Raw genomic sequence first — 27,535 nt, 5'->3', positions numbered from 1 at the left:
AGAAACACAGGCAGGATGAGCTCAGACTCTGCGAGGGAAGCTAGCTCTGCTCTGTTAATCACCAGGATAACGGGCCAAATCTCAATAAAAGCCCCAAACCAAAGTTCATCAGCCCACATAATTTTCCTATTTCCATAAATCTTATAATGCTCAGTTCCTCCTCTGCTCTCAAATCACAAAAGAAACATCTTCTGTTTGCAGACAGACCCACACCCTGTCTTTTCAGGGATTACCACTTTTGGGGGCTGAATGGATCCTAATCTTAAAACATTATCTGGGATCGCCTTCAAACAGATCTTTTTTGGAAAAGCCATAATTCATTTTGCGTGTTTAACAGAAAATCTACAGAAGAGGAAGGTTGGCAAGAGATACCAAATGCATAGTGTTTTGCTAACATCTGAAATCAGCCTGGACGAGAAAGGAGGTTTACTCCAGCGATTACATTGCTAAAAATCTTCCTTCCAGATGTAGGCCTGGATGGAAAGATGTCTCATATATTTTACCTAGATTTCCAACCTGTTGGCACGCTGGATGTCTGATTTGCTAGCTTCACATCAAATGGAAGAGGTCTGCACACTTCACAGCACAAAATAACCCTGGAAAAATCCAAGGCAATTCATGGAGACAGTAAGACAGGCTCTACCAGACCTGCAGAATCTGCTGGGTAGGGCCTGATCTAGACCAGCCCCCACTGGTCACTTTGAAGGGTCCATGAATTACACAAATAGCCAGTTGCTTTCATTACAGCTCTGCGTGCGTGGAAAGTCTTATTCATCACTCTCTAATTCCACACATGCACTAGAGCGTAGAGGTGAAGGTGCAAATATCTAGAAAGCCACCCTGGAGCCAGCAGCTGTGGCTCAGTGGAACAAGAAGCCAGGAAAAAGTGGTGCTGCAGCTTTACAACTGTAACGTTGTACAACCAACGGCTGCCAAATGTCTTTGTGCCAGAAGTGGGAGAGCTGAAGATTGGCTGGAACTAACTTGAGAACTAGAGAAAACTGTTCTTCCTTATTGAAGTGAGCCTGAAGAATCATCCCTAGGCAAGAATGATGATCATGGACCGTTATCTGTAATCAACAAGGATTCAGTGGGAATTTGGTACCTCTTGAAATCTAGCCCTAGAAAAAAGCCCAAGTGATTCAGTGTCCTGCAACCGGTACCAGGCCCAACATGCTGTGCTTTGTGCCATCAATGCAAACATGCCTCACACCATTTCTTCTTTTTCTGGGTTTAAACCTATTTCTTACTGAAAGCAGCAAGTGTTTCCACAGATAAGGTCTAGCGGAAGCTTTGCTAAAATGTTCTGCTGCTTGTCTCTGGACAGGAACACCCAATTTCCATCCGTTCTTCATCTGCTCCTCTTGGTGGAGCTTACAGACAGGTCTGCAGGAGAGATGGCTTCCCTGCAGCATCTGTGCTGCTCCAGCTGTCAGAAACACTTTTCCTCCCTCAGAGAACAGGGTAGTCTTGGTGCTTGGTCTCAGCCTACTGGATGAGCTGGGCTGCTGGCTGCAGCCAAGGGGCTGGGAGTCCCAGCACTGCCTCCACTCAGTCATCATCTAGCACGGTAGGAATCCAGAACCAGCCTTTTTTGGCTGAAACACCAGGACCGTGACAGAAATACAAACCAAAACATGTTTCATTGCTTAATTTAACTAACAATCAAATATATATTTCATCCGTATTCCTTTCATCCTTCCCATCTCCCCATGCTGCCTCTTTCCAGCCTGCCACGAGGGGGTTCTGTCTGCTGCAGCATCTGGACCGCTCGGGCTGGCAGGGATCAGCCCGTGTCCATCCCCTCCTGCTCCACACGGATCAGCCCGTGTCCATCCCCTCCTGCTCCACACGGATCAGCCCATGTCCATCCCCTCCTGCTCCACACGGATCAGCCCGTGTCCATCCCCTCCTGCTCCACACGGATCAGCCCGTGTCCATCCCCTCCTGCTCCACACGGATCAGCCCATGTCCATCCCCTCCTGCTCCACACGGATCAGCCCGTGTCCATCCCCTTCTGCTCCACACGGATCAGCCCGTGTCCATCCCCTTCTGCTCCACACGGATCAGCCCGTGTCCATCCCCTTCTGCTCCACATGGATCAGCCCATGTCCATCTCCTCCTGCTCCACACGGATCAGCCCATGTCCATCCCCTCCTGCTCCACACGGATCAGCCCGTGTCCATCCCCTTCTGCTCCACACGGATCAGCCCGTGTCCATCCCCTTCTGCTCCACATGGATCAGCCCATGTCCATCTCCTCCTGCTCCACACGGATCAGCCCATGTCCATCCCCTCCTGCTCCACACGGATCAGCCCATGTCCATCTCCTCCTGCTCCACACGGATCAGCCCATGTCCATCCCCTCCTGCTCCACACGGATCAGCCCGTGTCCATCCCCTCCTGCTCCACACGGATCAGCCCGTGTCCATCCCCTTCTGCTCCACACGGATCAGCCCATGTCCATCCCCTCCTGCTCCACACGGATCAGCCTGTGTCCATCTCCTTCTGCTCCACACGGATCAGCCCATGTTCATCTCATTCTGCTCCTGACCTGCGGCCCAGCAGCCCTGGGTGAAGTTAGAGTGTGTTGTCATGTGAGGCAGCATGGAAGGTGCTGGTAACAGTACATTGCTTTGTGTTTATTGACAAAAGCAAAGAAAATCTATTAGCTTCTGGAACACGGGCGCTGTATACGACAGCCCATCTGGGCAGTTTGGGACAGACACAGGAATGCTCAGCCCAAAGTCCTGGAGGGACAAGATCCAGCATTCATTATTCTATTCCCTCTGGGATTCAAAGGGATCATTTGTAAAATTTTTGAGTAACGTGTTAAATGAAACACATTTCCTGCAAGGATTCTCAAAGGCTGTTTTCTTTCCCAGAAAGAAGCTATGAAAAATGCCAAGATAACTGGGACCAGCAACAGGGTCAGGAAAGGGAAAACAGCACCCCAGAAGCTCTCTGTCCTTGTTTCTCACTACAGGAGGACACAGTCTTAAACACAGCTTGTTTTGCCTACCAAAGCATACAAGCTCCCTTCTCCAGTCTGGATTATCTAGTTATTTGAGGTATTTGGGGTAGATGCATGTTTGCTGAAATGTATTGCCTTTCTTTATCATTCAAACCCTGCTGTTTTATGAAAAACAGATCAGCTATTAAAACTTCTCCCTATTTTACAGAAAATAGACTCTGATGACCCCTATTAACGTAGGGCAAAACATTTATTGTCTAATATTGCTATTTTAATCATTAGGTAACAGCCTTGAATTCTCAGCTCAACCATTCCCTCCATTTAGGCCTAGAAAGACATATTTTTTCAACTCGCCACACTAAACCCCCCTGATTTTATACCTAGTCCAACTGAATATAAACACACCTCAATGCTGCTTCCATAGCTCTGCCAACAAAAGCTCCCGTGACTCCTAATGCCTTCCAGATGCCCAGCAGAACAGCCCCTTCGCACCGTCTCCCCGCAGACACAACTGCCCATTCAGGGTTCGCGTGCAGCTCTGCTCCCACTCCCGTCCTGACAGACTCGCTCATTTTCCACTGAGCTGTTACACAAAGCACGGCACGTTTTCCAGATGCATAAGGCAGAGGCCTCATCTACTGGTGCCTTACTCCCAACAGCATGGCCAGGCTTATTAAAACAAAAGTGAAAAATTAAACATATTTTGTTCGGCAGCAGCTGTCATACTTTCCCATCTGTTTTTTTCCCACAGTTATCCTAGCCCCCTCAAGGCAGAATTAGATAACTACAGTAATAATAACAATATGCATTATGATAAAGAGCTCTACTGTAGTGAAGCGGATGCAGGGAGGACATGGGATGTCTAATTCCCCTAGGTACACTCCTCCTACCTTACGGGTGCAAAGATCCCTCCTGCTAGTCCACATTTGTTCCCCAAGGCAGGGGAGAGAGATGTTACAGCTGCTTCTGAAACAGATGAACTAGCTGAGGCCTTAATGCATGGCTGAGGGGAAGCCACAAGCATTATCCCATCCTCTCAGTTTGCAAAGAAACTTAGTGCAGTGTAGTTGGGTGAAGAGAGTTTGGTATTGCACTAAGAAAGCCTTGCACTGACAAGCAGGTGAAAGCATTCCCGTACGGCGACTGCCATTCTCCAGCATGTGCCTTGTACACGCTGTCTGTCAGTGAGCCTGTGCTGACCGAAAGGTTTTAGATCACTAAGTGTCTCTGTGCTTTCCCAGGAGGTTATGAAGGGGTGGGCACCACACTGAACACCACCAGAGCTCCACTCTGGTGTGCTCTGTGGTCACAGCAAGGCTGTGTGTGCCACACATGCGAGAGGAGAACAGAGGGACAGGAACCAACAATCACAGGCAGCAGAAGGAAGGACAGTTTCTTTGGGGTAGAGGAAATGCAAACTGTTTCTTGCCCAGTAAAAAGACTGAAAGGGAAGATGAGTCTTCCTATTGTATGAGCTCACAGGATCTCTTCACCCCATGGCCACACCCTGGTGAGATCCAGCAACAGCAGCATGAGCTAAACTGGTTGCTGTTCAGGACAGTGCCAGGCTGCACTGGATTGCTGCAAGTCCAGGTGACACTACATGGCACGGTGGAGCTAACAGACAACTCACCACTGTGGAAAGGGGAAAACAGCTGCTTTCCTCACTCACATTCTCAGCTGCAGAAGTGCCTCCCTTATTCTGTGCCAGCCCTGGAGTTTGCTGGATCTCCTCCTGAGCGCATTCCACCTGCTAACCTGGCATAAAACTAGTGCAGTTGAAACAAGTTATTATATGTGAATAGAATCAAGCTGGACAGGAGCCAGAACTGTAGCACGAAGGGAAGAGGGGAAGGAGGAAGGCATGTGTGTACACACCTGAGAGTGGAAACAAAAAACAGAGCCTCCTCTCAGCAGCACCAAGATATCGTTACATCAGCTGAGCTGTAGGTGTAGGCACAACCTCACACTGCTGCAACACCGCTGTCCAAGCAAGGCAGGTTGAATGAAGAGAGAGAGAGAAGCTAGCACTGAGCTCACTGAATGCACACCAACGACCTCGCAAATTATAACCACAACACCACTGATAGAATTCAGCAACCAGAGAGTTCAGCTGCAATACACTGCTCGTCACCACAGGCGAGAAACGAGATCAAGATGACGGGCTTAAGCAAAACTCCTGCCTCTAGCACAGGGCATGGGGAGGCGCTGGCAGACACCACGCACTGGACATCTGCTACCTGCTTGACAGATGGACACCAAAAGCAGAATGTAGACATGCCCTCCGTATTTCAAGGCAGTCTTGTCCCTGTCCTTGCTCAGGGTATTGCAAGTTGGTTGCACCTCCTACCGATCAAAAAATACCAGAACACTGCGAATATAAAAGTGCCAGTGTCACATCAGTTTCCTCTACTCAAAGGAATGGAGCAGCTCCGCCCATGTAGCAGTAACTTTGTCCTCTTTCAAATTGGGCAGTTTGACTTGGTATAAAAGCAGGAGGAAGGGCTCTTTAATGGCTTTCCTATTTTGTATTGTGGACTTTACCAATGCCTTCCGTATCCTATGCCCATCCAGAAGCAGAAGCCAAAGGAAAGAGCCAATCCCTTCTTAAGACAAGAATCAAATGGGATGGATGCCATGAAAAACTGTAACAGTTTCTGCAGAAAATACAGCCCTTCCCACGGTACTGACCTTCTAGCCCAGATGACCTTCAGAAATACAGAGACAGTACAGTCAGCAAGATGAGAAGCACAAGATAACAGACTGCTAGTGAAAATCTTCAGAGTTAAAAAACCCCACACATGCCCTCCTATATACACAAAAAACAAAATTACAGTGAAAAGTCCAAACTTTGTTAATTTTTTTTCAAAGGCAAAGCAAATACAATTTGACAATATTTACAGTTCAGAGTACAGCACCTTTTATCACTGCACAGCGGAACAAAAACCCAGCCACATCTCACCAGATTAATTGCTCTATTGACTAGGTCTCTGTTAATCACAATTGGAGCCTGACCACCTTGGGATAGGGATTGATTAATCTCTCTTAAAGGGCTAGTTCCTAACAAAACAATAATACGGAGTTCTGCATAGGTATATCAAAGTAGAAGAAAATACTTTTCCTACATTAATGTACCGATATGAAAACATGTAAGAACTTTCTGCAGTCTAAACTCCCCCAAGACCTGGCATGCTTAGCTTGGTCAAAAAGCAGCTCGCCATCACAGCAGCCCACCCGTGTACAGTGTCTGCTTCATCTTCACGCACGTGTCTTGTCAACGTGGCCCCGAGTCTTTGGCAACCACAGTTCTCACCTCCCTTTTTGACAGTGTAGACGGCACTTCACAGCTTCATCCCTCATCCTTCCATACACACTGGAAGGACGATGCTGTGCTGTGCCTTTGGGACCCCACCACGGGCGGGTGAGCATCAGAGAGAAGGTTTGCACTCTAAAAGAGCTGGATTAGTGCTCCAGCACCTCTGGCAAATGTCGGTCACGCACTGTTGTTTCAAGGTGTAACTGCAGCAGTAAGTGGCGGACTTTATTTGGCTATTTTAAACAGAAGTAGGATGGCTGAGAACAACCAGAAATATTGCAGAAGAGGTATTAAGGCGAGTAATTAATTTTAAAAGGAGTACTGAGAGTAAGAATGCCTCCTGAAACTACTGCAGCTAGAATGAAATGAATGCTATTAATTTGGCTTCAATTTTCAGGACACTGATATGTCTGTAACTACAACGAAGTACTGACAAATGATGGTCACAGCTCTTCCCCTGGCTCCCCAGGTGGCAGCTGACCCATACATACTATTGGGATTAGACACTGCATAATTTCTTATTTTATCTCTGATCATAATCTCTGCCAACCTGTAATTACAACAAATTCTTCTCTCACAATTCTGCCTCCGTGCGCAATTGATGGTAATCTTCCAGATATTTGAACAGCAGCTAAATTCATATAACCAGCAAGTCATCAGAGTATGAAGGACAGCAAACAACCCCGCAAGAGATGAGCTACAGAAACCTGCCCGTGCTCCCTCTGCCACAATGAGCCCTGTTCAGAGGTCCAGGCTTCTTCATTTGGGAATACAAGTGTGAGCCAGGACACCTCACATTATTGACCTCTCTCTTGCATTTCACCAGCTCCCAGAAGTGCTGCAAGCCATGATCTACGGGTGAGCAAAACAACAGCTCACAAATCCAAAATCCATACGCTATTATCCCAAATCTGAACATTAAAATGCTAACACTGTAACACATGGACTCCGGTTGACTACATGCTGAGTCTACTTCCTGTAACAGCCTTTGAACAATTCCAGTTTCTTATCAAAAGCTAAGAGAATAAACAGTTTGCTTTCAAAACCAGATTGTGAACTTGAAGTAGACAGAATATAATGTGATTGTGAGGAATCCACCAACTTGCACTCAGCCCTACCAATTTATGACAGTTTTAAGCAGACCAAATGGAGTTTCAGTTTTCCCTACTATATCACTCAAGGAAAAAAATAAACATTCTGATTTTTCCTTTCTGATTATGCTTTGCTAACACAGAGCACACGCACAGCTTCACCTTGAACATCCCCACAGCTGTTTGGCATGTGGAAGTGAAACAACAAATCTCATGGTTAGAAACAGAGCAATGGGCAACTTCTAAACGTTCAATAGCAGGTTCCTGACTAGGTACTGCAGAAGCAACACCATTCCTTGTTCTCTTTAGCAGGAGAACGAGGAGGTTTCGTGCACTCCCCATCTCACCTCCTGAACGGGCGGCGCAAGTGGATTCTTGAACTCTGAGAGTGACACTGGGAGGGAGAACTTGGAAAGCATTGTCGGCAGGTTGTGGCCCCGGAATTGACAAGCAAATGCATCTGCTAATGGAGAATAGCTACAGAAAAGAAGTAAAGGCAGAAATCAGTTTTACATGGCTGGTCAGTGTAACGTTTATCCATTTAAGCACTAAAGAAGTGCCAGTTCCCAAATAAAATATTCTCTATGATCTAGAAAAACACTAAGGGTAGTTCACGGCATGTTGCATCTTGCAAAAGTAACCAAGTAGCCCATGTACTTTCATCTTCGTGTTACATTCAGTACATTATTCAAGGTGTGGAGGGAATCCAGAGGAGAAAAATAAAAATTATAAACGCCTTGACCTGTGCAAAGGAACAGGGATTTGGCAGTAAAGAGGAGACAGGGCTGGGCAGGATACAGTCTTCGAATGTGCCAAATGCAGCTGCAGATGTGACCGTTCTCCCTGCCCATGCCCACAGAACAAGCAGTTTGACTGCTCAGAAGTAAAGGAGAGTCAAGTTAAATATTAGGATAACTGTCTTAGGATTTCCATGTACAAAGGTCTTCAAGAACAGCACTGCCATATATGACACAGGCACAGTTGTTCCTGAATGACCTCAAGGTCCCTTCCAGCCCTATTTTTATACTTGCATCACAGATGGTTTGATTTAGAACTATTTTCCTATAACTGAGTTCCAACACAGATTCTAAAAATGTCTCAAAATCCAACAGAGAAAGGGTTGCCGGTCTTCAGCAGAACAAAAATACCCACCACTGCCTCCACATCTTCCTTCCATTGCTGCTGCCTGCTCTCAAAACGGCCACACTGCCTTCTGTCTGCGAGAAGGCTTATCGGTATAAAATGCCATCACACAAAACAATCCAATAGTGACAGCAACACTACCCTGAGTTGCTACTTTTAATTCCAGATGATGCTGTGTGCCAGCTACACAGTCCCATGAAACACTCATTTATTTAACTTAATCATAAAGGATTTTGGTTTTGTAAATGTTTCTGTATTGCTTCAGGGACATACGGCCTCTCCGATAGGGACAACTGGCGAGCAAGCACACTGAAAATGCTAAAAGTAACTTCACAGCGTAAATACTGTTTCCACACCACTGCAGAAGCATATTGATCTGTTATGATGCTCCTCCCTACCACACACAAATTCCTATATGGCTTTGCAAGTTCAGGCACGTGTAATGGTTTGTGTTTTGTACGGTCTCAGCAAATTAATACGTGAAGAAATATCCCACCCCGTAGCCAGGTACGCAGGGAAGGAAATTGTATCTGCACTTCTCACCACCTTCTTGCTAGTCACTGATTTTCCTTCTACTTACAGACAGACACTGGCGTTTGGAGAAAGCATGTAGACGTTGTTTTCACACAGCGGATAAATAATAATTGCTTTGCCCCAGTAGACAAGATGTGCAGCAAGCTGGAAAACCTGCATTGAGAAAACAGAGAGAAATTAGGAGAGCAAAAGCAAAACTCGAACTCTCAGCAAGAATTTCATACAATGGCAGAAAAGCCTTGTTTGAGTTGAAATGAAAGAAAAATAGTCCATCCTTTCACCCTGCCTTCACAATAAATTCATGGTTTAATATAACATGTGGCACATCAAAAAGCATTTGACAAGGTTATGAATTTCCACAGGTTTGCTTCACATTTCTAAGCAACTTAAGAGTTCCTTGCCTTACAGAAATTTCTTCAAACTGTATCACAGAAACTGAGTTACTTTTCATGTCTCAAAACCTTATTTGTCTTTATGCACATAATGCATTAAATGTTATACATGAAAAATACACCAAAAGAATCAGTCTCTGCTATGACACAAACATAAAGGAAACCAACATTGCCTTTTTAATGCACTGAGATATTTCAGTAATGAGTTACACAAAGCATTTTAATGTGTTAAAAAGGTCAGTGTTTGTTAATGGGTCTGGAAGAGGCATATACATAGTGTCTACAAAATATCAAGTCCAGCCAATATCATTAGATGCATTTAACTTCGCTTCTTTTGTGGAGAACAAAACTATAGAAGCAGTAGGGAATTTCCAGAGTTTATCCCATAGCCATATAATGCCAAGTAACACCACAGACCTGGAAGCAGACCTGGAAATTTTATTACAAAATACGACCTTCCCCTTCAAAGAAGAGAAGGTGCAGACCTGTGACCAGGAACGTCTGCGATGACAAGCCGTGTTCTTCCCCCTTGTCACACAGAGCATAGATTGCATCCCTAGGTCTCAACCGACTCCTGGAAGCCCAGAGCAGTTTTCCCTTCTCCTGTGTCATCTCACACAACCATCAGGCCCGAGAAGCAAATGGCCACGGTGATCACATTCATCCTCAGAGGTCTTGCAGTGGCCTCATGTCTTACACGATTGCCAGAGTCTCATTCCCTCCACTGCACAAACCTCCCTTTCCAAGGGCTTCTCGCATCACCCTGAGCAATTCAGATTTGAAATCCAGTTGTCAGGACTGGAAAGGCATTTGGAAAAAGAGCTGCTGGCTTGGAGAGGCTCCTTTTGCTTCTGCAGTCTCTCACTACACACTCCATCCCCTTACACATCTGTAAAGCTGCCAGCTGGTCACACGCTGCAGCTTGGCCAACCTTGTGCGGATGGGCGAGCGAACCACACCGCAGCATCTCAACAGGTCCAGGGGAAGCAGCGCATCTGGCCATGACAGCTGCAAGCTCTCACCTGTATTTTGGGTGCCTCCACTTGCACAAAGACATCAATGTGGCAGAGCCAAGACAGACCACCGTGGTGGCCAAGAGTGCTGTTTGTTCTGGTTTTAACTACCTAACGAGAAGGCAGAGGAGACAGCCGCTCTCCTCAGAGGGGGACAGGGATCGGAGGCCACACACACAAGATAGAAGATGAGATGCTGCCATTAGATATGAGGGGAGTTTTTCACTTGATGCTGGTCAAATGCTGAGGCAGGGCCCGGAGGGGCTGTGGGAGGTATCCCAGAGGTACTGAGAATCCGAATGGACAAGTTCCCAAGCAGTCGACTTTAATGGATTGCTCTGAGTAGCGGTGTGGGCTGCAGACCCCTAGACGTCCCTAAGGCCCCACAGCAATCAGTGACTCTGATACAACTGCAGGACTGTCAAGCACCGTCATTGCACTGCTGCCCTTCATCCCCCCGACCTTTCCCCACGCTCTAAGGCTCGTGCTTTCTCTGTGTGCTCTGCTCACACCAAGAGAACTGACGAGCCCGTGTACCACAGAAACCTGCTGGCACAGAGAAAGAAAACGCCTTGTGAATTAAAGGAATTTCAGCTGCCGCTGACAGCTCCCCGTACCTGCAGCAATGCCAAGTCAGCATCTTGAGCCAGTTGCTGCAAATTCTTCACAGCAGAGGTAGTTTTAATTACTCTCACCAGGGCAGGAGAGCAGTCCAATGGGAGCTCATTAAGCAATGACTTCTCATCATTTAAAAGTAATAAGGCATGGTAAGGCCTGCAGAAAGAAGGAATACATTTGCTCAGTAAACTGCAACTTTTCCTGAACGCTTCGTTATTCCAAGACCATGATACTTGGTCAATCTACGGGTAAAAATACAACTTCTAATATCATCCTTTTGCTGTAAGTGGGTTCAGAATAAGCTTGTTTTCATGTCACAAGACAAGATGCTCCCCATAAAAAGAGGTAACTGGATGTCCCAGTGACTAGAGAAAAAGACACTACTGTGCTGGCATGCAACTAAGCCTGGAGAACTAGCCTGAAAACTGCTCATCTGCATTACCAAAACACAGAATGGGGCAGAAGAAAGGAAGAGTTAGTTATTTTTGCAGGTAAAAAGCTGTAAACATAGAATGCAGGAAATAAGATATCACAGGGCCTGGGCTCTCTTCTAAAAGTAAAATTACTTCTGGGTCAACAGATTAAAATGCACATACAATTTTCTGACTGGAAACAGCGCAGACTTCTCTGGCAGCATCACCTCAGTACAACCACCTGATATTAATGTAAGGGCTGTGGCTTCACAGCGCCACATGCACAGCAGCATCAGGGCACCTGAGCATCAGCTTCGGGGAGCCCTCTCTCAGACCACGCACCCCCCACCGCTACAGTTCAGTGTCACCTCGTACCCCATGCCATGCCAGCACAGACATTTGCAGCGCCACGCTTGGAACTGGAGGCAGGACTGGCCAGACCCCAAGGGACAGAGCTTGCTCTTACCTGATGGATTTCAGGCTTCTCTCAATTGCTTCAGGGGGTATAAAGTTTGTGGCAACATAATGGATTTTATGAGGCAGGCAGAAACTCACTTCCAGCCAGTTGTTGATATGTAAACGGACCACCCCTGTGGTGCAGAGACTAAAATAGGAAGAAAATATATACATACAGCATTTACTATGTATAACAAACCAAAACAGTGGTCCAGATTCACCCCTGCACAGGAATCACATCAGGATGGGAAAAGACTAAACGCGCCCTGTGTATCCCAGACTGGCTGCTGGCTGCCAGGGGTTCCTTCACTTGTACTCACAGAGCATTAGTCCCTACGAGGCTTTGGGGGGATTTTAAAGACTTCACCCCACTGATCTTCTGCTCCCTCTGCTCTTAACTTTGCAGCGGTATCTTACGTTAAAAGTGTTTCTTGATGATCTACTGCAAGGCACTGGGAAATTCCCCAGACCAGAGCTGCAAAGGGCAAATGTGAACTGGGCACAATGTTTTCACCTTCAACTTCCATCTTCCTCCCCAAGGAAAAAGAAAAGGAGATGTCTGTACTGGGCAAGAGATGTTACAAGCAGCACTTTTCTACAATAAGGGACTCCCTCGGTTCTGCTTAGGTTGTTTGTTGCCTACTAACCTGCCCCTGCTTGTCACATGAAATCACAAATGTGCTCATTAAATGTTTTCTTCACTCTAGGAAACCACAGGGACTAACCTAAGCCTTTAAGCTAACTTCAGACAACAGGACTGGAGTGGAAATGATGGACACCTGAGGAATGAGGATGAAGTCTGACCTTTATGTTCAGCCTGAAAGCAGCTATAAGCCTCTTTCACTGAAAAAAACCCAGAAAGCCGGGAGATTAGAGCAATGAACGTCATTCGGGTAGTTTTACAGAAGCCTGGAAGTCTAGGCAACAGATGAAATACACCTAGGTAGGTAACTATATTAATTTTAAAATGGGTAAAGATGGGTACCATACGCTAAGGGGCTAAGCCAGCACCACTTCGCAAACCTTCCCAACGCCAGCAGGAAACACTGGCCTGCAAACAGCTTTGCTGGAGGCCGTGGGACAGAGCAGGGAGGAACAGCAAGGCCCACCTTGTCATGTACACTGAGTTAGGGACACATATAGACTCACAAATCAGTCTTAAGCAACTGCTAATCACATCTACTGGAGAACTGAATTTCTCACTATGCCCTTTGATTTTAAACATCATTCCAAAAGAGCGTTTTTTGGCCTAAAAGAAAATTTCAAAGTTTGCACTCTGAAAATTCCAGTCTGAATTTTAAATTTAAGTGTGTTGAGACTTGCAATATGACTTTTGTGCTGGTAACGCCCACAAATTTCCCCTCTACACAAAACAGATTTAAAAACATGCCAGGAACAGGCCGGGAGCAAATCCATGCCTTGGAAACTCTTTATGTGGCAATTTAAACATTTATAGCTAGCATTCAGTTGTAGGCCACAAACTAACATGCTCTTTTTCAAGCTCATCTGGTTGTATACAAGGTTTAGAGAGACCTGAAAATTCAGTTTAAAAAAAAAACCCAAAACCATTGGGTAGCTTTGACTGCCCATTTAACTATTCACCAAACCACAACAGAGTGGTGAGAGAGCAACCACGATCCCTCCTGCATGATCAGACTCATCAGGGGAAATCTCACTGCAGACAATGTTTTTCAAAAGCAGAGGCCGTGGTTTTGTTCTCAAATCTTGCACTGACCTCTGAAAAACATTGATTTTTCAAGCTGCAAAGGGAGCAGACACTAAACACGTTTTCCTTCTCTTAAAAGGAACCAGGAGGATGAATCCAGCGTCTCTGTGGCGCTCACGCCTGAGGCTCCAACCCCTGAAGGAACATGCAAAGCACGGCAAACACCTCCGTTTTCTTGCATTAAATGCTGCAAGTCCAGTAACACGGCTTATCCCACCAAACACGCACCAGATAAAGCTGGATTCTCTCAAAATGCATAAAGCTAAAGCCTGAAGCCGTGGTTACTCACACTACCTACTGGGACAAATATTCACGAGAGAAAACACAACAATAAATGAAGGGGACAGGTGAGTTAAGAGACTCAGCTAGTGGGGTTGTTCAAACAGGTTACAGAAAAGAAGCAAAGATACATGAAAACGTGAAACACTTGCAGGGATATTTTCCCTATGTAGTTTAACATTCAGGAAACAGAAAAACAGTAACAGTTGGTTCCTTTCATTCTTTGGTCCAAGAGCACCAAGGCAGAAGCTTTAATTACATAATTACACTCTCCACAGCATAATTTTGTCTACACTGCACTATACAACAATAGGCTAGAATTAAAGACAACAAGAAAACCAGATTTTCAGTTCAGATCTGGATCTTAATTTCATTCATTTACATTTGCATCCAACTATACAATTTAAAGCCTTCATTATGGCTTTACGTACATGATTTCTCCTTCATCTGCCCCTCCTTGGATGGAAAATAAAACTAATAGAAGTCTCTAATAATTTGACCTGGAACAAGCTACACCCTCCAGCAGCAATGTGTGCAACTGCCCCTAGCCAGCCAACAGAGTTACATAATTTCCCCACCATGTACACAAAGATTCATGCAACATGAAATACAGTAAAGTCACAGAAAGTGAAGTTTGGATCCACATCTGCCTTCATTTTCACAGATTCCCCACAAAGTCACCTGTTCCACAAGCTTTTTACCACGAGCCTCACCAATCTCCGTGAGCTGGCCCCGAGTGCTTTGGCTGGCGACCAGCGAACCCCGAAGCCGCCTGCGAGGGGCAGGAGCAGAACAGCAAAAACCAGCAACAGAACACCAAGAAAACAAGTTTTCAAGTCGCATTAGGGAGCCACTTCGCTCCAGTTCTACTTTGTTCTCCTTATCCAACTAAAATTGTGGAGCAAACAGCCCCGACCCTCCGGGACGCAGTCTGAGGAGCCCCCGGTAGGAAATTGCCCAAAGAGTCCAAGGTGCAGCAGGTACAGCAGGAATTCACAGAATACTCTCTTTTGTTCTTTGCTTCTTCCCTAACTGCTCTTCGCACAGTTTACGGGGATTTTTTTACAGTGTTAGTGCATCCTGAGCTTTAGCACTGAAGCTCTTTTCAGAATGGTTATGCACTAAATAAGGGCTGTTTGGTCTTATATGCATGACTTTACTATCAGTACTAAATTTCATAAGCTGGTTTATCAGTTAACTGGTATCCAGTGACCTTGCTGCGACTTTTCCTTTTTCCCACAGACTTCAAGAAAAACTGGGAAAAATAGCTTTATTCCCCATACTCTAAGCAGCTATTAAACCCTCAAAGGCATTCCATTTTATCCCATGAAAACTTAATTTCAGCATTCTGTTTTCAAATCTCTGGTTAGATAACTGATAACTAATGCTGAGGAATACCTGGTGAGGGATTAGGATACAGAGAGGTGATATCACAGTCTAAAACTGAGACAGGAAGAAGTAAATAGGAAAAAGCTGTTCCATGTCTCTCTCTTGTAAGACCTCTGAGACATCTCATGGTGCTAGAAGGAGCAAAGTTCAAAAGAAATAGAAAGAAACACAGAAACTAGTTAAGCCATGGATCTCCTTATCAGAGGATGCTGTGGTTGTAAAATATTTACTCTGGCTCGCGGGATTGTGGACTAATTCAGGGAAGTGAGATCAGCTGAAGGCTGTTGAATATACAGAAACCACCTCCAGGGCTGCAGGAAGCTGGCAAACATTTTTGGGATAACAATTCTCTTTTGCTCTGTTCTTCTGCTCTGCCCTGAACAGCGACTGGGAGCCACTGACCCAAAATGTGAACCCAAAAGTTGGCCAATATCCCACAGAACTGCCTTTTTTTTCCATAACGATTGGCAAAACAAATACAATCCTACGTCATATTTTACAAGAGCTATGAATCTTACACACACACATCTTATTTTATGTCTATCTTATTTATATCAGAAATCAATAATATATTTTCTTGTTTGGTGAAGCTGAGCTTGTAGCTTTATTTTTGCCAGAGCCTGTAACTACTTAGAGCTCTGAAAAGGTTTCACATTTCCTTGTAAAGGACACATTGACCGTCCTTTGATCAAATAACTGTAGTCAGTTTCTATTTTACAGTACAGCCAAACAAGTCACACCTAATAATTCACTAAATCTCATATAATTATTCCACTTCTCCCTGAGCTACTGATATTTCAGTCAAACCCCACTAGGTTAAAAATGTATACTATGTTAAAAATGTATTAAAAAGAATACACAAACAATCCAATCCTCCCCAAAACCCTCCCCATACTTTCACCTTTATTCCAATGTAAAGCTAAGAAAAGTTTGCTAAAAACAGGCAAGCAGTTAGCTAGTATCGAGCTAACATATCACCTGCAGTGGCAGATAGAACTTGGTGAAAGCTGTCTTAATTCCCTAAATTGAATACTGGCTTAAAAGAGACACCCTTTGCAACACTGCTAAATTTGTTGGTGTGGTAACACCGGAGGCACCAGCAGCTGGAGTTCCTCGGTCCTGAAGCCATCACGTTTTGTTCCCCACCAATGCTGGAGTTTGGGGACAACACAAAGACTCTCAAATCTATTTTCTGAACTAATCAAAAAGAAACACTATTGTTTGCTTTCTCCATTACAGTCAAAAAAGGTCCCAGGAACTCGATGCTGATTGCCTCTAAACTGTCAGTGTAATAACACCGCGTCACTATCACAGCAATAGCGGTACAGTCAAGATGACCTGGCTATTGATTCCTGCCTTACAAAATATGGGCACTTCATTCAAAACGCAAGGGACATTTTGAACTACAAAGAGATTCATGCACTTGTGGTTTTGTACAAACCAGCTTGATAAAGGACATGTTGGGTCTTGCCTGAAATACCTCAGCACCATCTACAGGAAACCAAGGGCCAGACAGCACCTCTGGAGCAACCCCGATAATTCAAGAGGTGACTGGGACTGCAGAACTCAGCAGACACCAGGAAATGCTGCTTGAGCAAATCTCAGCTGGAGAGCTGGGTTCCCATCTGCAATTCAAAGTGTTCTTTTCACTTCACTGAGCTGTTCCCCTATGCCAAAGGCTATGCCAGAAAACTCTATAAATTTAAAACAGCACATTGTCACTGAAAGCATTTGAGAACTTACCGTTCCCAGCAGTCTTTCCTCCTCTAAAAGAAACAAAGCAAATCTTTCCATCTTTCCTCTTAGGTCATTCTCACTCCTCCATACTCTCTAGGTGGCCCAAATCATTCTTGAAACGTGGTGCCCAAAACTGGATACAGTATTCATTGCAGCAGAGGATTTACAATCTTGAGCAGGACTGGTTTCCATCTTACAGACAAGACTTCTATTTTATGCATTCTTATCTGTTTGCTTTTTCTGCAATCCCATGTCACTTGTGACTAACCCTCATTTCATAGACGACCGCACAGACTTCACTCCAGAGCTGTTCCCAATCTGGGATTCTTCATCTTGGAGCTGTAGAATAAAAATCCTATTTCTAGACCATTTCTTCTACCTGACCAAAGAAAAAATTTAATTCCATGCCTGCCGAGGTATGTGCCGCAGCCCCTTTCACCTGGTCTCACTGAAGGTATACTAAGTACATTTCCTATTCTCTCATATGAAGCATTAATTGAAAAATACTGCAGAACACGCCTTATTGCCCAGCCAGCAAGGGACGCTGTTACCTGCTCTTCAAATAGAGCTTTCCAACCAAATGCTCGTTTCATATTTTTACCAACAGCTTATTTCTTATATTTGCTTAAGACAACATCATTCAAAAGTGTTAAAATATAACCTCCACCACTTCTCCCTGACTCTCTATGTCTAAATGAGGGAGACTGCCTTATTTTACATCTAGGGGCAGCACCAGCTCGTGTTTCTCCGTGGTCAGTCTGTTCCTCCTTGTTTCATGGCACGGCTGTATTAGCAAACTCCGTGAGCTCGGGCTGTGTGTTCCACAGCGAAGTGCCACAAGATGTCACTGTGTCGCTAAAATGTTGGGGAACAAGAGCAGGGTTTGCCCAGCTACAAGCACATGGCCCCAGAGGAACAGAGAAAAGTCGTAGGTGAAGTTTAATATTAGAATTACAGGCTACATAAAAAGTGCCTTATTTTAAACTTTAGTACACCTTCTGTAAGAGTGGTATGGAACAATGCACAACATTCCTTCCAAACAGGCTGAAATTCACAGCTCTTGAACGTAAAAAAGAATAGCTTATTAGCAGTATTCTAATTTGCTTTGCAATCTTTAAATTATTTAGGCTCTCAGTGCCTCACCTTATAGGGTTTTGCAATTATTCCCTTTGTACAGGGGGAACTGCGATCTAGGGAAGCTAAAAGGTTTGTCTGATATCATACAATGTGCCCTACAGTCAATCAAGGAACTCAAGAGTAATTTTGCCAAGGCCTGACAAACACCCAAATCGAGGGGCACATCACCTTCCTCCCCACCAAAACCTTCTGTGCTCCTTCATCAAGGTCCTTCACAAAGCGCATATCCTGAACGGAGGGGTCCGCTCCGCACGAGGAGTCAGCACTGACAAGCTGTCAGAGCAGAAATACGCCAGGGGAGGTTGGTGCCAGCTCCTGCTGAAAGGGAACACTAACTCCACGCTCCTTTGAAATCCTTGCCAGAACTTTTAATCCAGTCAAGAAACAGCATGTTACACTTTCCATTCTGCTGAAAGTCTCACCGCCTAATCCAAATTCACTGTGCAGACATAAACAGTGTAACCAAATGAAGCCAGGGCAGTATCTGACTTGCCATCAGTGCTGGACACAGCATTTCTCTCTTAGCTGCAGGTTTAGAGCACTTCTACAGTGATACAATATTCATATGGCACTTTGCAGCTCTACAATTCACTTGTCATTATATGCCTCTCTGCGAAGGAAGAAAACAGTAATTCTTAAAGCTGTGACAGACATCACCAACTTTCAAGAACCAAAGGGAGACCACAGTAAAGATGACTGTAGAAATTCTACAAACATTTCACTCGACAGCCTTCACATTGCTCGACCTGGCCTGAACCCAAATCCCAGTGAGTCAGCAGCACGAAGATGTGGATAATATCCTAAGAAACAAGGCCAAGAGGTTCCAGTGAGAAACAGCATACTATGAGCTACCACTTACCTGTCATACATCTCTTTAAGATCTCTGGCCAGTTTGCACTTGGGTAGGATGTGATGAAAAGGTGACTGTGGTCCTTCTGTGCCTATGGAAAATTTCAGAACAAGAAAGCAAACAACTGATTTCAAAGCAAAGAGAGTGTTCTCTTTCCCCACTGGGTATCAACCAGTATCTTAGGGACAGAATCCATGTATTTTTAATCCACGATTATTTTTCAAAGCTTTTACAATAACTCGAGCTATGTGTTAAAATAACAATAGTGATACATTGCCAACTTCTCCTAAACCTCAACTCAGTAAGCACATGTACCTGTGAATTTGTCAAGTGATGATTTTAAGTGTTTTTGTTTTCATACATGTTACTTTCAATTGTTAATGCTTGCAGCAAGATCATGCATCACCGTCAGATAGAGCTCACCTTAAATAGCGCATATATTATAGTAAATTGCTCTGAAGTATAGTCTATAAAAATGCTCTGTAAGTATTTGCTAGCCATGGTAACAACTTGCAAGAGTTGTTTCCACACAAGAAGTCTGGTGACGCAGCAGACAGCATGAAAGCATGGGAAACTTGCTTAAGGTTGGGTGAAGCAAGCTACCTATGAGTTCTTCCATCACAGCCTCACAGGCAGACCCAAATGTGATGGCTCAGCGCACATTCCCCAGCGATCGCACTGAACTGAGCTAGCAAGGAAAGTAAACAAGCTGCTTCATTTCTAAGGCCGACATCTTTGCACAGGTACAGTGATCCTGGATGAGGCAAAATGCAGTCAAAAGCTGTTGGAACGCTAAAGAGCACCAAAACTTGTTCATATTGATTCCAGCCACAAAAGAAGTAAGAAGGCACAATCAGTACTTTTCTGAAAGAGTGCTTCTGGACAAACATATTCCTGCACACAGTTAAGCTCAGCACTCACTTTCTGACATGGCAGACACTTCATCCTGAATAGCCAGGATCAGCTTGGCCTCCCTGGTCAGGTATTGGCAGCGACGCTCCTCGTGCTGCAGGACTATGGCGATTCTTCGGGAGAGGTTGTGTAAGCAATTTATCACGGACGGATCTGCGTTGGCCTACGGGCAACACGGAAAAGAAAGAGTCGGTCATTCAGCCACAATCACATCTGTGGAACTACAGTGATGGATAAGTAGTCAAAAGTTATCTTCATTGGATATCAAAAGTCAGCCTGTTTGGCAACTGGCAAAAGAAAGGAATTTTCTCTAGCAGCAACAAAGCAGAAGCTCAGAGATGTCCAAAGGTAAAGAGAAGACTCAGGGATTTCTAAGCTTGTCTATGCACACCAAATGAACACAGCACCTGGAGTACGACACTCCTGTCTGGTTTATTTTTTCCAGGTGTTAATGGGCCTTCTGCTAGCAAAGAGACCAAGGAATTCACTTGCACACAGTGAGAAAGTGTCAAACTATTTGGAAAGGGAGAATGTCATAATGTTCAGGTTAAATTCACTGGGAGTGTAAGGTCTGCAGCGCCTTTAACACAGCCCACCCACTCCATGTTGCTACACTGATGTTTGCCTTATATACTGACAAGACTGTAACTAGGTAAGAATTGCCAGCACATGATCAAGAACTTGATCCCAAACCAGAATGAATTTGGATTTATGCTCCCAAGTATTTCACAAATGTGGGTTATTACTAACACTGCATTCGTGCAAGTCCCAGAATGAAAGTGCTGGAAAAGCCTATCGTGTCAGTACAGCTGACAAGGTGGGGGGACTCGGTGGCTCCAGTCTGAGCCAGCAGCTGCTTCGTGTTTGTTAAGACATTTAAAGGAATTTACAGTTCTAGCAAGTGATAACTTGGCACGTAAACCAGCAAACCATGAGTCATCATTTTTGGATGCCACTGTTCCTGCTGAGTCACGACACGTTGGTAACCCTGAAGCTTAAACACAGCAGGGTCAGTGCTGATTACAGCGTTTGGGACATTGCCCGAGGTCTGCCCGCTGCAGATGGGCTCCCAGCGTTATCTCGGAACGCCTCCACCCACCCCCTGCACGGTGCTGCATCGTGCTAGGAAAAAATGTCCACTTTCCAGAAACCTGACAGTTCTCTATGGAATAAGAGTGTCTCATTTGGCAAATATGATTTGTGCTGCATTACGCACACAACTACATCAGTATCATCACAATACCAAAATGCAAAAAAACACGTTTCCCTAGGAAAACCACTAGAAATTAGATTCTAGAAAAACGTGGGCCAGATATAGCCTTCATGATACTTCACTGAGCTCTTGCAATATTGTGAATGAAGGAGCATTGGTTTTAGCACTTCTGCTTCCACATGACTCAATGTGCATCAACATTTGTGTTTGCACGAGCATCGACACACACTGACCTACAATCAAAGCGTGGTGCTTTACCAATATGCCAAAACAACAGCATTCTTAAAGGTGATGTCTCTTAACATGCAAAAACTAAAATAAACTGTATCGCAAATTCAGCACTTCCTGACCTAAGGATGTCCCAAAGCACGACATCACTGGATCGCCAGCAGAACTCAGCAAACTATTTCTTGCTTGATTCAGATGGATTGCTGGGAAAATTGCTTTGTATGAAACCTTGCTCCTCAACTCAGGACAAGCCATCCAGACTGTGGCCCTGTCCTTGTTAGTCACTGCGGGGAGGCCAGTAGTAACAAAAGTACTAGTGCATCTCACAAGCAAGGAACTGGATTCTTTCAAATCATTACACTATATCCACTCAAGCAAAAATCAACCATTTCCATAAAGATGGCTATTCCACCTCCTTCTTTCATTTTTAAGTTTCTTCGCATGTGTACATGCCACAAAAACAATGTTGGCTCCACAGATGCAGCCTGTGGGTTGAGAAGAGAAAGCCAGAATGCAGAAATCAAATAATACTCAAATATAATGAAATTTCTAGGGTTTTGTACCACCAAATGAGCGAAGTCAGGATCCCCTAACACGGATACCAATAGAGTAAATAGAGTAGACCTGAAAAAAATTCCAAGCAAGAATTACACATTTGCTCCAGGTTCTTGCTGAGCATCCTTTAGAATGCTACAGCTGCTGCCTCCTGGCTCTCTCCATTTACAATGATCTCATTGCCAAGAGGAGGCAGTTTTCAACCACTGTCCGTTTAATTAGAAAAAAAAGCCTAGAGGCGCTGGGCAAAGGCACGTCTGTTTCACACAGCATGAGTAAGGGCTCCAAACAGTGCTGTCCTGAGCCAGAGTTACCAGCTCACTAATAACGGGAGACACATACAGGACATTCAACTTGGTTCATACCCATGTTGCAAAGTGGTTTCTTGCATGCCTTTGCACTCTGGGTATCTAAAACCAAAACTCCAGAAAATGTCCTGAAGATAAATTTATACTTGTTTTCCACTGGGCTGCAAAACTGTCCCACTCGTCAGTGTCATATTGTACCTTGGTCAGGTTTGTTGTTTCAAATTAAAACATCCCAATGAAATCAGGCACTGGATGTTTTAAAAGAGGTTACTGGCATGTGAGCCCACTGCATTCTGTTATACACCTGAAGCACATCCCGCTGTCAGATGGAATGAAGACAGTCCTTACCCTCAGTGCAAACACCACATTGAAGAGAATCATAGTAGGCATCTCTCTCTTCGGTGAGGGATCAGTTTTGGATACCTGAAAAATATATTTTGTGTTAGTTGGAGCCACTAACGAGGTAAAAAAAGGAAAACCAGGAAAAAAAAAAAAAAGAGAAAAGCCTAAGTGAGTCAAATAACAAGTTTGCTGAGAAAAGAGAGCAGACAAATAAAATTATACCATGAAATTTGACTTGTAAAAACTAACACTATGGGTTTTTTTAATGAAAGTGTCCTATTTACTTGACAACACTGCCTTTTCTGAGAAGCTGTGAAGACTTATACCAAAGCATTTCGGTCATGACCACAGAAATGAGTATCAGAGAAGAGAGCAGTTTTATTAGGTGTCTTTACTACTGCATTTTAGCATCATTAGGGACCGTAGGTTTAAATTCCTTAGCACAATTGTTATATATATTGTCAACTAAAGAGAAGTCCATAGATTTCTCGTCCTAGGCCACAAATCCAATCCTTTCCTTTCCTTTCCTTTCCTTTCCTTTCCTTTCCTTTCCTTTCCTTTCCTTTCCTTTCCTTTCCTTTCCTTTCCTTTCCTTTCCTTTCCTTTCCTTTCCTTTCCCTTTCCTTTCCCTTTCCTTTCCCTTTCCTTTCCCTTTCCTTTCCCTTTCCTTTCCCTTTCCTTTCCCTTTCCTTTCCCTTTCCTTTCCCTTTCCTTCCCCTTCCCCTTCCCTTTCCTTCCCCTTTCCTTTCCTAAAATCCCCATTTGGATTGTGTCACGTTACAAACTGTTGCTTTTATCAGAACAAACAAATGCTCTAGAACTGCTGTACTAAAATAAAAGGTTTGCTTTTTCCTCCCTGCAGGATTTTGAACACATTCTCCCCCTCCGTCCGTTCTTTCTGCAGCAAAGAGCTTCAGCCCTAATGCGGGTACAGACTTTCTGGTGGGGAGGAACAGTGGAAGCCAAGACAAGCAAGTTGAATTTGCACACCTGAGACTAACAACCGGGAATGGAGCGAGCGTCACCACAAGATGGAGCACAAAATCCAGAGGACACCCCTGCCACCCCCAGAGCTGAACCCCCACCCAAACTCAAGTGAAAACAGCTACATCACCCAGCGAACCTCATATTCGGTCTCTACCCAACACATGTACATATGTAGCTAAGGGAAAGTCTGAGATGGGGCAAACACAGAGAAGCTGATAAGAGCCACATCCACGCTTCCTGGAAGGTCCTGAGCATCAGCACCAAATTGCTCATCAGTGAACTCAAAAATCTGAGTGTTTATACTCAGCAGTCTTAAAAATTAGAGAAACTAAAAGAAGCGATACATACTTTCTTTTTTTTCTAAAGTGTCAGTGAAGCTCTAACAAAAAGGCGGTGATGAGAGGGCGGTAAAGTCAATTTACTGTGTTTATTTATTCTGGAGTTAGAGGTTCCAGGATGCCTCATGATCTTCAATAAAGACTCAAAAGCATTTCCAAGCGTAGGAACTGATCTTGTTCCTTCCTTAAAATCAAAGAGACTACCACCATTCACATTAATTGGGATGCAGGATAGATTTAGTATCATCTCCTGTGCAGAAAACAAAGAAGAAATTACTAAACTGGAAAAGAAAATGCTGAAGGAATTTGAAGAATTCAGAAGATTGCTACATAAAAGGTGGTCTGGCACACAGGATTAAATATTCATGCTCTTGTAACTCCTGAATCTCATCTGAGTAAGAATTTGCTGAGCTGTCCTGTGGATTAACTTGCTGCAGTGTGAACTCTGAAGAAACCCAAACCAGAGACTGTCGGGCTGCTCTGGTCCCTGCTTCTGCTCCACGGGAAAGGAGCTCCATCCAGCTTCCTCCGAACTGCAAAGGAGTCCCAGATTTAGACTCAAATCAACAGGCAGAGACGGCTGCCACGTCTAGAAGATTCTGGACACTATTACCGGGGTGATAAGACACACACAAAAAGGAGATCCTACAAGAAGTAATAAAAGTGTTTAAAGCACTTTATAACTGTATTTTTTTTACCCAGATGCAATTGTATTTAGATAAACTGAAAATGATGAGATATTTTATGCAATTAGGATAAAACTGACAGGAAAGTGGAGAGAATGTATAATAATGATAATATATGGTGCAAAAATGCAAATACAATTTTTCATCGTAATTTACACCACATTTAGGAAGTTGTACCTTTCAGACGAGATTAGCAAAATAAAGGAATCTGATACTGTGAGAGAACACGCCACTGCTGTCAGGGCCCTGAGAGCACCAGAAGTCTGAATGGTCCCCCCCACACACCCCAGCCCATGGCCATGAGCCCCATTTAAGCTCAGCTCTGGAGCCCCATTCCAGCTCAGTTCAGGGCCTGCAAGTGTGCCTGTCTCAGCCCTGTCTCCTGGATGCACCTTTGATCCACGTCATCATAGACAGCTTGTCTCCCGCATGGACCCTTGTCCTGCAGTCCTGTTTCTGGTCCTGTCTCCTTCTGCTCCTGGCCAGGGTCGCTATGTGGACCCTGGGCCTGATGATGGACTTGTACAGCTTGGAGACACTGAATTCTGGCTTCCAAAGCAGTTTAAACATTTGAGGACCGAATCTCGGTGATCCTCCATCACATTTCTTGTAGACTCACAATTGAGTTTCAAAAGCAGAACACTAGTATCTTCCGATCCTTAAAGCAGTCTGTTCTTCTAAATATCAAGCAGCAGTTGCCAACAAGCTGCTTGCACCTCTAATTATAGATAGAAAGGATGATAAAATTGGCAAGCAGATTTTTTTTCCTGAAAAATGAATTACTTAGACAATTTGATGAAAAAAAGAGACCAAAGCAATTCAGTGACAGAGATCAGTGTTGGATTCAGAAATTAGCAAACCTTAGTTCATCCTTACAGTCTATCAAGAAGGGGGAATGAGACAGGAAATATTTTGCACATAGAAGTGTGTAAATTCTTTCCTAGACTTCAGCAGGGCCTTTTCCATAGCCCAGGTGGCAACTGCTTTCATTCCAAGCAGCTAAAACACAGACCACAGAGCAAGGTCTCAATGCAAACAGCAGCCTGACTTTGTCCACAAGAAAATGTTAGACTTCTTTCAACAGCCTATCTATTCCAGCTGGGCCATGTGAATCAACTTGAGCAGCAGAAAGAGTTGAAATCCAAACAAAGCTGGTGTGGCTTCTATAATCACATTTGTGAAGGTTTGGGGTGGATTTTTGTTCGTTTCTTTCGCGTTTTTTTAACTGCCATACTGATTAGAGGTGTTAAAGAGCTGACTTGGCAATAACTAACAGGGAGAAACAGCTTTTTGAGCTGGACTGCTTAGTATTACTCCTCTTTACCCACACTGCTTTTCTACAGTAACCAGAAGGGGGTTTCTGAGAATCACTGACACAGCTCCCTCAGTTTGCCACTCACTGTATTTATCTGGAACTAAGTAAAAGACAGCTTTGAGCACCCATAAGTAAAAACAGGATATATTTTCTAAGTTTCCTAACTAAGCCAGGCAGTCTGTAAAGAAGGCAGGTCCCGAGAGCAGACCTCATACCATACCTGCCCAAGGGCATGCTGAAGCAACGTGGGATGGCCAACAAAGCGAACATTGTCAATCTTCAGTTCAAACTTTTTGCCACACATATCTGACTTGGTAGCCAAAATTGTCGCCAGGATGACATCCGAAAACCTTAAGGAGCAGAAAGAGAAGTTACTACAATTTTCAAAAAGCATACCCCCAGAATATTCCTCCAAATACAGATATATTTAACTTATAAGTTTTTAATTAAAGTTGTGTCTAGATTGCTGTACCTAGAGTAGCACCAATTACGGAAAATTAAGAACCCTTAATTACATCTCTCAGATCATCACAATTATAAAACAGGAAGCATTCATGACAAAGACTGCAGGGTCATGCTTATTTAATTACATGCTCAGCAAAATACATTGGAAAGATTAGATGCGGTTCGCTTAAATATAAAACCAGCTTGAGTTAGCCATTGCCTGGATTTAGCTGCAGGTTAATGAACTTACTAAGCAACTACATATCAACACAGCCTGTCAACTCAAGCACAACAGAGATCTTTAAGCCACCCAGTATGGCAGAGGGGAAAGCAAGAAAGAGCTGATTCAATTAGAAAACCATACATCCAATGCTTGTGCCCCCTTTCCCAAATCTCATCTGTGAGATTCAAAGTTACTGAGCAGACCAGCAGCACCCTTGTGAGAGCTGCCTGGCCTCACCTGGGCCTTCTCATCTGACAAACCAATCTAAGACAACCTCACGAGAGTGCAGGCCCTTCCCAGTGCTGCCCATGGAGTTACTGGGTTGCTCTGGTTCAGTGGTGGGACCAGGGCAGCTGTGAGACAGGAGGGCAAGCACCTACAAGGAGTCTGCCCTGGAAAAGACAGGTATCGCTACAAAAATGGGTAAGAATCCAGTGTGACACAAGAGGAATTTTGCAACTGCTCTTTCCGACGGCCTTGTGACATCGGTCTGGCCTCTACAAACACTTGCTTTCCTCAGGAAAGTGGAGTTCAAATCCTCAGGGAAGAGGGACTCAGCTGCTGGAGGGAACAACTCCTTCTAGAACAGGAGCGGTACAAGGTTTGATATTAGCAAGTTCTTCCCTCATCTGATTTCTTAGAGGCTCCCATTTAACCAAATTAATTTCAAACCAGTTTCTGATGAGACCATGTTTTTTAAGAATGAAAATGTTAATTTCCTTTTCTATATTTACATTCAGGGATGTGTGTCCCTGCCAGACCACCCCCCTCCAGCAGGCAGGTACCCCAGATAACCCGGTATCGCCCAGAGAAAAGGGCAGGCATGGGTGTGTGCTGCGCTCACCTTATCTCTTGGCCACAAGCGAGCCCTCCATGCCCAGAGATGGAATTAATGTACCATTTTCCTGGCTCACTCT

General features: G+C 44.4%; 1 protein-coding gene across 8 annotated transcripts in view; it reads right to left on the bottom strand.

Moving 5' to 3' along the window:
• The window catches only part of NPRL3 (NPR3 like, GATOR1 complex subunit), a 45,910-nt gene that overhangs the window by 10,071 nt on the left and 8,304 nt on the right, over window positions 1–27,535 (bottom strand). For 7 of the 8 annotated variants that reach the window (XR_010466315.1, XR_010466314.1, XM_065030719.1 and 4 more), the window contains 8 exons: window positions 26,172–26,301; window positions 22,632–22,706; window positions 19,989–20,142; window positions 19,077–19,158; window positions 11,960–12,097; window positions 11,080–11,236; window positions 9,104–9,210; window positions 7,728–7,857 (listed from right to left, as the gene is read on the bottom strand). Coding sequence is in view for 6 of the 8 variants with exons in the window: in XM_005508457.3 (XP_005508514.2) it covers window positions 7,728–7,857; window positions 9,104–9,210; window positions 11,080–11,236; window positions 11,960–12,097; window positions 19,077–19,158; window positions 19,989–20,142; window positions 22,632–22,706; window positions 26,172–26,301 (973 nt within the window). In the remaining 2 variants the exon portion in view is untranslated. Of the gene's footprint in view, window positions 1–7,727; window positions 7,858–9,103; window positions 9,211–11,079; window positions 11,237–11,959; window positions 12,098–19,076; window positions 19,159–19,988; window positions 20,143–22,631; window positions 22,707–23,960; window positions 24,201–26,171; window positions 26,302–27,535 lie in introns of all 8 variants that reach the window. The other variant, XM_065030721.1, reaches the window with a different exon arrangement.

This window comes from Columba livia, chromosome 15 (genome assembly GCF_036013475.1).
Source record: "Columba livia isolate bColLiv1 breed racing homer chromosome 15, bColLiv1.pat.W.v2, whole genome shotgun sequence".
In the NCBI taxonomy this organism is placed as follows: Eukaryota; Metazoa; Chordata; class Aves; order Columbiformes; family Columbidae; genus Columba; species Columba livia.
Note: the sequence above shows the minus strand (reverse complement) of the source record. Positions and strands in the feature narration are given on the sequence as shown.